The sequence below is a fragment of the Delphinapterus leucas genome, chromosome 1 (assembly GCF_059928025.1).
Source record: "Delphinapterus leucas isolate spDelLeu-1000000601 "Yukka" chromosome 1, BTC_Dleu_Yukka2, whole genome shotgun sequence".
Taxonomy (NCBI): Eukaryota; Metazoa; Chordata; class Mammalia; order Artiodactyla; family Monodontidae; genus Delphinapterus; species Delphinapterus leucas.
The window spans coordinates 78,541,049-78,553,141 of NC_143129.1; the positions used below are offsets into that span (position 1 = coordinate 78,541,049).

A 12,093-nucleotide genomic window follows, 5' to 3' on the forward strand; every position below is an offset into this window, starting at 1 on the left:
GGGAGATGAGATGCTTCTGTACACAGGGCAGCAGGGGGTCCAGGAGTCCAGCTCAGAAAATCTCCTGGACCCATGTTTGTTTTTATATAAGAGCAAAAGGGCTGTCGAAGTCTTTCCCTCAGACACTGCTCATGCACACAGCCATGGGGTGTAGATTCTCCCTTCCCTCCTCTCAGAGTCCTGCCTGAGAGATGCTGGCCATAGTGATTAAGTGTCGGATTTGATGGGGATCCTGTTAAGACACTAATGCTCTTCTAATTCTGGCTAAATTGGCATTGGTTTTGTTGATCTACCTACACAGGTTGAGCTTGTTGCCTCCAATTTCAGGTGATTTCCATCTTGTCACTCTCTTCTTCCCACTTAGCGCATCTAATCCTCAGGCTCTTCCAGCTGCCTGGTATCTCCTGTGAAGCATCCTGCTGCCTCCGAGGCTAGGCAATTAGAGACTCAGACTCCAGCAGGGAGGGCGGCTACAGATTATTACTGAGGAGGGAGAGACTGAGTGCAGTGTCCATAGCAACCCTCCAGCTTTCACCTTTACCAGGAGAGAAGGAAGGCAAAGGAAGGCAGGAAGGCAGCGAGATTCCTGCCCTTTTGCATTATTCATATCAGAGTGCTGGGCGCGGAAGGCCTTGGCTGCTGACTTTACCCTGTGAATGCGGTGTGGGGAGAGGGGACTTTTTCTCATTTAATAGCAGCGACTTCGAGTGGACATTGTAGCTGGGAGCTTGAGTTTGGGATGTACGCAGTGAGACAGCAGGAGGGATGTAGTGAGCTGTGCTGTTGGGTGTCCAACAGCTACTGAGAGATGATAGGCCCCCTGAAAGGGACACATCACATCAAGGGGATCCTGATTCGAGTCCCAGCTTTGTCCTTAACTCACATGTGAGCTTAGGCAAGTCACCTCCCATCTCTGGGTGGTCTTCTCTTGCTAGTAAGGCTGGGCCCTAGGCATCTCTGTGGTCCCTTCCAGCCCTCTCATTTAACGGTTTTATGCTGGCTTACCTAGGACAGATAATAGGGGTAATATGTTCTTTCGCTATGGTGGAAAAGCTCGAAGAACCTGCCAAATAGAGGCTACCTTTGCAAAATGTTCACAAAGGTAAATCCTGGCACCAGATGTAGTCCCCGAGTCTCCATGGAAGGAGGCAGAAAGTTACGGGCGCAGTTCCCTTTGGGGATCTCCCTCCCAAGGTGCCTGGATCTGCAGAGCTATGTGCACGTGCCACCAGCAGAGGTCGCCACACTCCTCACAAACCGGCCACAGGTTGCTGTGCCAGGTGGGTGCGCCCCAGGTAAGCATCAGCTGGGGCCTCAATCTCAGAGCCAGAGCTGGGCGGGGAGCCGCCAGGACCTTGGAGTCTGGAGTCTGGGAAGAGGCTGATGGCACCGGCTGGCTCAGAAGGCTCGGGCTCAAGTCACCAGCCAGGCTCCGGGGATCTGTCCTTCACTCTCGACCCTAACTGGAGGAGGGTGGTTCATCCAAGGCTGCAGAGTGCTGCTGTGTCCCTTGGTGCCTGGGGCCTGCGGCTGCCCTGGTTCTTGACCTTCTCTTGGGCAGCTCAGGTGCCAGCTCTGGGTTTGGGAAACCATTAGAGGTAATTTTTTTTTTTCTCTGAGCCTTTTGGGACTGAGACCAGGAAGCTGACTTAATCGGTAAATCTTAATTGAGTGCATGTGCTGTGCCAGGCACTGGGGATTCAGCAGTGAATAAAACAGAGATTCCACCCTCAGGAAGCTGAATCTCTGGTTGGGGGGAAGGGTGTCATCATCTACACAGTGTGGGGCTGGGCGTGGACACCCACCCATCCAGGACAGGCCAGTGACGGGCCCTCTCCACTGACTTAGCCTTGAGCACACAGGCCTTTGGACCTGCGCTGGCTCTAGGGATGAGGCTCAGATGCTGAGCCCTGGCCAAACGGGTCTACATGGGCTCTCCCCCAGCCACCAAGGTCCACCAAGCTCCTTGCACTTGCCCAGTCCACACACGTAGCACTTTACAGTTTGCAAAGTGTGTGCCCCTATACCAGCTCCCTGTGAGCCTGGCGAGGCCTCATGGTGACAAGATGTTGGTGCCCTGTACCCATTTCTCATGCGTTCTTTCCAGATACTGTATCAGCACCTTTTATTTAACCTTGGACCCCCTCAAATAAATGTTCCCATCTGGACTGATCCATCTGGCCAGAACAGCAAGTTCTCTCACCAAAGCCATGGAGAAGTGGTGAGGAGAAGCATTTAAAAATGTATCTCGTTTTTCACAAAACAACCACGGAGGGAGGCATGAATGGGTCCAGTTTTACGGGCTCAGAGTGGTGCCGTGTGGTCACCGGCAGGAAGATGGCAGCTCTAAAGCTCATGTATTGGAGTTCCAGCCCAAGGCTGCTCCCAGCACCCCTGCCTGCCTGCTCCACTCCATCTTCTCTCCATGTCCAGGACCAGCCCTGCCTGCCACAAAGTTTTTGGAGCAAAATCGTCACCTTTCTTTCAGACAGGTCTCAGTGGAGCTGCTCTGTTGAAACCTCCCCCACTCCTTTTGTCAAAGGGGGTTTCCTGGAGAACCTGGGTAGGAGTGGAGGGCAGGAGGAATCTTTCCTCTGGAAGGGGAAGAAGCCCAGTGGTGGTGGCTGAGTGGAGAGGTGACCTGCAAGTGGACGGTCCAGTTTGGCTCATGGCGTGGCCTCTTCCCTCCTGTGAGAACAAGAGCAAACCAGTTGCCTTCTCTGGAACTTAACTCAGTTTCCCCATCTGTAGAGTGGGGATACTAATCTAACCCCACTAGCTTGTTGGGACCACATTTGCACAGAGCAGGGTTTCAGTGAATGCACCGGGGTGTGAGATGTTGAGCTGTACGTCTCTTTTATAGCGAGACCCATACGAAGCACAAAAGTTTCAGTTTTTCTTCAGCAAAGAGGAGATGGTGTGAAGCTGCCATTGGTGGCTAAGAGCGGTTGGTGGGTGCCCTGGAGGCAGGTGGGATGTGCTGTGGTCCTGTCTCACTCTTTCTGCCATGACTTGGGGGAGGGTGGGTGGGCTTTACTTAGGAGAGCCCTCACCCCGGGTCTGGATGTTCAGGGACTCAGAGAAAAGAAGCATGGATGAGAGACCTACACTTACAGATCGGCGTTCATTGTGGCCAGTGGTGCAGGTAAGGGGTAAGCATTGTGTCCAGGGTCAGAGTGCCCTGAACTCTCATTCATGCATCAATTCACTCACTCACGTCCAGATTTAACACACAATCTGGGTGTGGGGTGAGGTGTAGTATTGTGTGTGTGTTTTACAATCCACACCACCGGCTCCTGTCCCCAAGGAGCTTATGGTGTAAATTAAAAACAGGGGAGAAAAGTCATGTATACAGAGAACTCCAATACAAGGCAAGAGGTGAAAAGTATCCCCAGAGAGATACAAATAAAGTGCTAAGGGAATTCAGAAGAGGAAGATGATGTCAAATTAGGGGGAAGGAGCAGAGGAGGGGAGGTGTGGGAAGGCTTTGGGTGGAGGCATCACTTGTGCTCTCCTTAAATTCTAGTGGGACTGGACACCAAGTGAGGGGTGAAGTGGCATTCTGGGCAGCACAAATGGGGAATGGGAAAGAGCATGGGTCTAGGGTTCAGAAGGATCCAGGTTGAAATCCACGACTAACTGGTGGCCTTGAGCGAGTCACTTCAACCTTTCTATACTTTAGTTTATGGGGGCGAGAGTGTAAAGGATGGAGCAATAGAACCTTCCTGGCCTGCCTTCCAGGGCTGCCAGGAAGTGCAAATGGAGTACTTTATGTGAAAGCAGTTGGAAAACCGTAAAGTGCTAGCAAATACAGGGGTTGTTTTTATTTTAAAAACATTAACTGATCCTGTAACAGAGCTCCTAGTTAAGAACACAATAATGACTGAATCTGAATGGGCTAATGAACTGTTCAGCGCAGAGCTGTCTCTGACCCAACCATCCAGGGTCTGAGGGAGGTGTCGTTGATCTTTAAGATACTTCTATTCTTAGAAGGTTAAGGATAGCCCTTAACCACCACAGGCTTTTCTAAAAATCGTGCTATTGTCTGTCATTGTATCTAAACTCCATCCATCCACCTATCTATCCATCCATCCATCCATCCATCTATCCAATAAACCTATAATGAGCATATCCACAGCCAGATAACCCTGATCAGTGCTGGGGATACAGAAAAAATTAGACCCCTTCTCTGTGCTCAAGAAGTCTACAGCTTAGTGGGAAAGACAGCTATATAAACCATATATCATTCCTTTTCTTAAACCCATTTTCAGTCAGTTCTATGTTTTGGGGGTAACAAGTTCCACAGACCACAGATTATGGGATTTTAAAGCTGAGGGATCTTAGAAATCATCTCTTCTATCACATTCATTTTACTGATGGGGGAAATTATTATTTGTGTGGAAAGCACTATGACTTCCTCTTATTTGCCTCAAAATGACCTCTCCAAGGTTTCAAGTTCAGTTCAGTTCAGTGAATCTTTGTTAAGCATCTGTTATATGCCAGGCTCTGTGTAAGAGCTGCAGGTCCAATGATGGAGAAGACATAATTCCAGCCCTCACAGAGGTCACAGTCTAGGGGGAAAAGAACACACAAAGAGATAACAGCTATAGTGCTTGATACTGAAAACTACAGGAGAAGGGCCCCTGATTTGGATATGGGGGAGCTTGGGAGAGGCTTCCCAGCAAGAAGTCCTGTGAGCCATGTCTTGAAGGGCGAAAGCAATGTGCTGGATGAAGATGTACTGGAAGGGCTTGCCAGGCAGAAGGAAAAGCGTGAGCAAAGGCATGGAGGTATGAAATAGCATGGCTTGTTGGAGGAACCATAAGAAGCTGGTGGTATTGGGGCTTAAAGAAGGAAGTGGTGAGGAATGAATGTGGAAAGGAGGGCAGGGGCAGAGCGACAGCACACCTGATGTGGAGCTGGTATGGCCAAAGGCCACCGTTACCTTATTGGGTTTCATGAGTATGTCCTTGTTCACTTTCCTTGTCTTCTCTGGGCTAAGAAACTCCACCACATCCCCTTGACCTTCATCTTTACAGACTTAAGAGGCATAATTTATTTGAAGGAAGAGCCTATCCTTCAAGGTGTGGATTTGGACATGCAGGAAAAAGTCAACCCTGATTTGCAGGTGTAAACACTCCCTTCATCACTGATTTCAAGCTATCAGTGTGACATCACTGGTTGTGGAGTTGGGAAGAGATATACACCTTTGGCTTTTAGGAGCCAGTACCAGCCAGCTCCAGCACACCAGCTTCTGGGCAGCGTGTGTGGCCTGGTGAGATAGCCCACTACTACTGACTTGCATGATGTAGGGGCCCTTATCACTCCCATTTTATAGAGTAGGAAGCTGAGGATCAGAAGGTAGTTATCCTGCCTGTGGTTACACAGCCATTGCATGGCAGAGAGGGGCTCCAGCCTGGGCAGTCTGACTCTAGATCCCGAGCTCTAACCATGATATCATTCACTTCACATTCCCATAGGGTGGCTGTATTGAAGGGCATGAGCTGCATCGGTGGCATTAGCTGTCAAGCTCCAGCCCATTTCCAGATGAATCTCTAGCTTTGGCTCTGGTATAGTTTAGTCCCCCACCCCCGCCAGGTGTTTCTTATCCCCCTCCGTGATAGCAGGACATATTCTAACAGTCCCTATGGGATCCAGCTGGTACAGCCGGGATGGCCCAGAAAGGTCAACTGAGGCAGAAGACAGGTCATAGCGGTGGAGTGAGCACAGAAATGCCCAGACCTGGAGTCTGCCCCTAAAAATTGATTTTTCACAGCCCAGATGCTGTATCCAGCCCTGAGAAGCAATACTAACAGCATATTTCTGCTACTAATGACATAGTAATGACAATTTATTAGGAAATCATTAAGCCTAAGTATATGATCTGGAGCCTTGAACCAAACAGGTGGCCCTGTTTGGGGATGGATGGAGGGAAACCAAGAAGACAGAAGGGAAGGGGAGAGCAGGCAGGGCATGCTGGAAGGGGTGAGGTGGAGGGTACCAGAGGGCCGGCATGGTCGTGAGAAAACACATGAGACCCCAGCTTGTGTCTGAGCCCCAGCGCTATGACTTGTAGCGGCAGGGGGTGTGACCATGTCATTGATAATAATAACAGTAATCAAGATTATCAGGTGTAGTTGCAATTATTCAGGTTTCTGGGGTTGTGACTTACAAGTACTATTTAGCTCTCAATCATTCGGGCTGAGAGGGGATTGGAGAGGTGAGAACTGGCATACGGAGGATACTCTGGGCTCTTTTGATGGGAGCCCTGCTCCTTCCTGACCTGGCCACTTGCTGCTCACCATTCAGAACTGCTTTAGAACCTCACTGTGTGTGGGCGTGTGTGTGTGTGTGTGTACGTGTTTGTGGGCCAGTGAGTGCACACCTATGTATATAGGTGCACCTGCATACGTGTATCTGTGTGCGTGTGTGCATGCATGGCTCTCCTCCTCTTCCCTCTTCCTACCAGAGAAGCAGCTGGACAGAGGCCAAGGGGTGATGGGGGAAAGCAAGAGCCAGGCAGGAAGATGCCACCCTCCTAAAACCCCAGGTGTGCTTGGGGAATCCCATAATGGCCCCTTCTTCACTGATCCCTAAGTCGGCTGCCGTTAGAAGTGGAAATGAATTCAGCTGGGTCCCATCTTTTTGGAACTCCCTTTGCACACAGTGGGAGCTTAATAAATACTTGATGATGGTTCTGAACCTGGGAAGCCAGCAGCTGTTCCCAGCTCTGACTCTCAGAGCTCCATGGGACAGATCAGGTGGGGAGCGACCACGGGGGTTTTCAGTCCTCCTTCCAGACCTTCCCATGACTCCAAGTCCAGCTGGAGCCATAGTCCATTTCACACATCCTGCTTTGGGGAGGCCAGTTCTTCCTCCACAGCTTCTCTCTGGCTTTTTCCACCCCTCATTTGAGCAATATTTATGGAGCAACCACTGTGCACTGAGCATCACAGTGGAAAGGCATCCTGGGAGATGGTATAGGAGCTGTGGGGTCAGACTGAGCTGAGTTCGAATTCTAGCATCCTTAATTACAAACGGGGTAACATCTGGCAAGCTACTTATCTGTGCTTGAGTGATTTTTTAAAAAACGGGTTTCATCTGTAAAAGCAGAAGGATGACATCATTTTCATAGGGTTGATGTGAGGCTTAGAAATAACAGATGCTCCTGCACACATATTGCAGGCAGTTCAGTATTTACCTGGGGTCAGGAGGATGTGGGTTCCCTCTGCTTCTGTGACCTTGAAGTCGTTACTCAGTAATCTCTGAGCATCAATTTGTGAAATGGGAACACGATGACCACCTCCTTGCGTGTTTGGAGGATGTAGCTGGATAATATGTGTGAAACAACCTATCGCAAACCCTGACCATTAATAACTGTCTTCCTGCTTCTTGCCCCCGCATCAGGATGCACAGCTCCCCTCCTTAGGAGGACCTCTGCTCCTCCTCGCCACCGCCCCGCGTGCGCGTACATCCCGTATCGCCGTGCGCTGACGGCTTTCTGCCATACCTGTCAGAGGAAAGAGGGCAGCTGCTCAGCTCCCGGGTGGGGAGCGGAAACTACATTTCCCAGTCTTCGCTGCGCTGCCACTGGGGCTGGGAGCGGAGCGCGGCAGGCCCCTCCTTCGGGGAGGAGCCTATGCGGGGGGCGGAGTTAGGAGGTGGTTGGAGAGTTAAGACAAGCCAATGAGACCGGCTGCTAATAAGTGGGCTTGGCTTACCCTATAACAGTGGCAGGAGGAGGAGAGCAAAGCTATTGAGCCAGCGAGGAGTGAAGCCGAACCTGGACTCACACGCTCCTAGAGGACCACCTCCTGAGACAGAGTTCTTTTCCCCCCTTCTTCATCTTTCTCCAAGCTCCCCTCCTGCCCTCCCTCCCTGCCCAGTACAATGCATTCTTGAGTGGCAGCGTCTGGACTCCAGGCAGCCCCAGAGAACCGGAGCAAGCCAAAGAGAGAGGACTGGAGCCAAGACACTCTGGTGGGGGAGCTTGGATGCCTGGCTTCCTTTGAGGACATCTTTGGAACGAGGGTGGCTTTGGGGTGGGGAGTTGTGCTGCAGGGAATCCAGCCAGGCCCCAAGATGGACACTTCTGGGCACTTCCATGACTCCGGGGTGGGGGACCTGGATGAAGACCCCAAGTGCCCCTGTCCATCCTCCGGGGATGAGCAGCAGCAGCAGCCGCCGCCGCCACCAGCACCAGCACCACCAGCAGCCCCCCAGCAGCCCCCAGGACCCCCGTTGCAGCCTCAGCCTCCGCAGCTTCAGCAGCAGCAGCAGCAGCAGCAGCCGCCGCATCCCCTGTCTCAGCTCGCCCAACTCCAGAGCCAGCCCATCCACCCCGGCCTGCTACACTCCTCTCCCACTGCTTTCAGGGGCCCCCCTTCATCCAACTCCACCGCCATCCTCCACCCTTCCTCCAGGCAAGGCAGCCAGCTCAATCTCAATGACCACTTGCTTGGCCACTCTCCAACTTCCACAGCCACAAGTGGGCCTGGTGGAGGAGGCCGGCACCGGCAGGCCAGCCCCCTGGTGCACCGGCGGGACAGCAACCCCTTCACAGAGATAGCCATGAGCTCCTGCAAGTACAGCGGTGGGGTCATGAAGCCCCTCAGCCGGCTCAGCGCCTCCCGGAGGAACCTCATCGAGGCTGAGCCCGAGGGCCAGCCCCTCCAGCTCTTCAGCCCCAGCAACCCCCCGGAGATCGTCATCTCCTCCCGGGAGGACAACCATGCCCACCAGACCCTGCTCCATCACCCCAATGCTGCCCACAACCACCAGCACGCCGGCGCCACCGCCAGCAGCACCACCTTCCCCAAAGCCAACAAGCGGAAAAACCAAAACATTGGCTATAAGCTGGGACACAGGAGGGCCCTGTTTGAAAAGAGGAAGCGACTGAGTGACTATGCTCTGATTTTTGGGATGTTTGGAATTGTTGTTATGGTGATAGAGACCGAGCTCTCTTGGGGTTTGTACTCAAAGGTAGGGGCTGCAGTTTCTCTTTATACCTTGAACAAAAGGAATATGTAGGTAGCAAGAGAGAGAGGGAGAGAGTGAGCGCGCCGAGTTGGGGGGGGCGGAGAGAGAGAGAGATTGGGGGAGAGAGAGAGATGGTGGTGCTGGGGAGAGGCGTTTGCTCAGTTATATGGAACACTCTAACTTCCCATGGTTTTCCTGCTTAATCCCGGGAGAATTCATTCCTTGCTTCCTTGGGAGGGGGGACATCCCCACACACTGTGTCTAATTTGTAGACTCTGTGTTAGGGAGGATTAAAGAATCCCTTCTGAGAAATCATCTTTCCTCCTGGCTCACTCGTACTAAAGCATAACCTAGCAGCTTAACGCACCAATTAATTACACTCTGCCTTGATGTGCTTGCCAGTTCCTGTGACTTCCCCTCCTCTCCTCCCCTCCCTGCTCCACTCCATTTTCCCGAGGATAAAAAAGAAATAAATGTCTGGGTGGGGGGGTGGGGATTCCATGCCAGTCCCTTCTCTCTCTGTCTTCTCTCTCTCTCTTCCCAAGTTTCTGTTTCCCTCCTCATCCCTGAGAGACTTAGGGCAAAATAGAAACGCACCCGTGACTTGAGTCTCCTGGCGGCATGGGGTAAAAATGTAGGCGGAGGAAATCAGCGGTCTTTTCTCTCAGGAAAGAGGACTCAGAATAAACCTGCTGCTGCCTTGTAAACATCCCCTGATAAAAATGGCTACAGGTGTTACCCGGGCAGAGCAGATGGGCGCCGCCTTGGCATCAGCTGGGGTGGGGGGGGGGAGTGCCTCTTCTTCGGATGGGATGACAGGGCTTCCTGGGAGTCCCCGAGAGCTCATGCCCCCGGCTCAGCCCCAGTTCTCCCCTCCCACCCCAACTCCTTCTTCTCGGGATAAATACGGATGAGTGTGTGAGTGCGCGCCCCGATGGAGAACGGCGGCACGGCTTTAGCGGGGGAGCTGGCCCCACTGCCCCAGCCTCTGTCCAGTCCCAAGACGGAGGAGGGGGTTTCCCTCTCCGAGTGGGCTTGGAAATCGCGTCCTCCAAGGGAGTGGGGCTTGAGGAAGGTGGGTTTCTGTCAAAGCTCTGCTTGCTGGGAGCCCTCCTGCTGCGAGCTTGAAGCCTTGGAGACCTGGGGAGTCACTGGGCAAGTGGATTTTTTTCCCGCTCTACCCTTCACCCCCAATTTGTTGGTGTGAGTGTGTGTGTGTGTGTGTGTGCAGGCTTGCTTGTTGTTTGGATTTCTCTACTTATTTGTCATTTTGGGCAGCGGGTAGCTGGGAGGGGTTCAGCTGTTGGAGGTTTCAAATAGAGCTTGTTTCAGGCTGGGCACAGCTGCTGCGAGACTGTCACATTCCTTGTTGAAATCCAGCCACAAAAACCTAGGAGGTGCTGATCGGATTTCCCCCATTCCCAGCCTCTCGCTAGCTGGAGCAGAGGATGGGCAGATTTGCCCGCTCTGGAAAGGGGTGGGGCAGACCTGTCAGATGACCTGAATAACCAGAATCAAGACTTCCAGGTGGAGGGTCCCCCAGGGACCTGGCTGCTCAGAGAGGACTGCCCCAGCCCCGGGCAGCTCCTGGAAGCTGCCTTCGTCTAAACGGCTCAAGGATTTGAGCCCCTCAGTGAGCCGGAGCGAGTGGGGTTTCCCCGGGAATCGCAGCTCACTTAGTCATTCCCTGTAATGAGCCTCTGAATCTGCGGGTCCTTCTGCTCGCTGCCTTCTCCCACTGGGCGCTCCGGGAGAGGGGGCTGCTAGCCTCGGCAGGCCTGGCAGCTGCCCTGGGCACAATCCCGGCTCCCTCCAGTCACCCCCTGGGGACCAGGAGCCCTTGCTGGGGGAAGCTGATGAAGGCCCAAGTACTGGGGGGGTGGGGAGAAGGGGCAAGACAAGCACCCTCTCTTTTAGTGAACCCTGTGGTCAGAGCTCTTAGGGGAATGGCCCTTCCTAGAGGCAGCTCCCAGTATGGGATTGGTCTGTGCACATTTGTTTTAATGGGGCGGGAGGGTTGCTGCTAGAGCAGGTGCCTCCCTGATGGAGTATTCAGGGAAAGGGGCTTTCCCAGAGCCGGAGACAGCAGACTCTGGCGCAAAGGAAGGGTGAGGTGATCCAAGGGGTGGGCTTTGCCTAATTTTAAATTGATGACCCTCTGGCTGATGGAAGAATGGAGGGGACAGCAACCCGGGAAGTCCTGCCTGCCTCAGCTCGTGAGGCGGCCACCTCCTGTGCACCTTGGGGTCGGTATCGGTTGTGATGAGCAGGGCTCACCTGCTCACCAGCCCTTCCATCCTCTATCCATCCAGGCACTGAGTCATTATTGGAACAAGTATTTTCTGGGTGTCTGCGGCAGGCCCTGTGGACCCAGGAGGGGATAAGGTAGCTATTCCCTCTCCTCCTGGGGGCAAATAGGATTGTTTTAAAGAAGCAGACCAAAGTTTGAATCCTAGCTCTGCCACCTCCAGTGTGTGATCTTGGACAAGCCATGTAGCTTCTCTGAGCCTGTCTCTGCAGCTGTCAAGTGGGGAGAGTGAATTAGTGTAAGGCGCTCCATACAGGGCCTACTGTTATTGTTATTAATGATGAAGATGAGAGGAAAAGAGATGTCTTTTTCCTCTGTTATCTAACTCTGGCTCCAGAATTAGTTGGGGCCTTGATAGCTTGGGAGCTAAGACTTGTCAGTAGAGCGAGAAGTTGTATCTCGGAGGGGAGAAGTTCTGAGATGGGGCTGGGTCTTCTGACTGGAAACCACCTATAGCATGGGTCTGTTGTAGGGGAGGTGAACATTTGTTCTCCAGCCTTGCAGAGAAAACGGACTCTGTTGTGACAAGAGGGTTTAGCCCAGAATGAAGAATCAACAGCTGGGGGAACTCAGATGTTCAGTGGACCCTGGGGAGGGATGGGTAACAGCCTCTTTTGCTGGAGAACTCTCTGTGTCTGGTTGGCTTTGCTAACTGGTCTGGAAGCAGGAGGGTGGACAGGGTGGCCTCAGGCACCCCACCCAGACTGGGTTATTCTGCACTGATGGTGGCAGTTCCCACTCAAAGGCCCTGGGGAGAGGGACACACTTTCTTTTCCCCAAATGATGAAGACTGCTAACCTTGTGCT

General features: G+C 52.8%; 1 protein-coding gene across 1 annotated transcript; it reads left to right on the plus strand.

Annotated features, from left to right (window-relative positions):
- The first annotated feature begins 8,082 nt into the window (after window positions 1-8,082).
- Window positions 8,083-10,587, plus strand: LOC149750607 (small conductance calcium-activated potassium channel protein 3-like). Its single transcript, XM_089907492.1, has 2 exons — window positions 8,083-8,982; window positions 10,405-10,587. The coding sequence occupies exons 1-2, from the start codon at window positions 8,083-8,085 to the stop codon at window positions 10,585-10,587; spliced, it is 1,083 nt and encodes a 360-aa protein (XP_089763618.1).
- The last annotated feature ends 1,506 nt before the right edge of the window (window positions 10,588-12,093 follow it).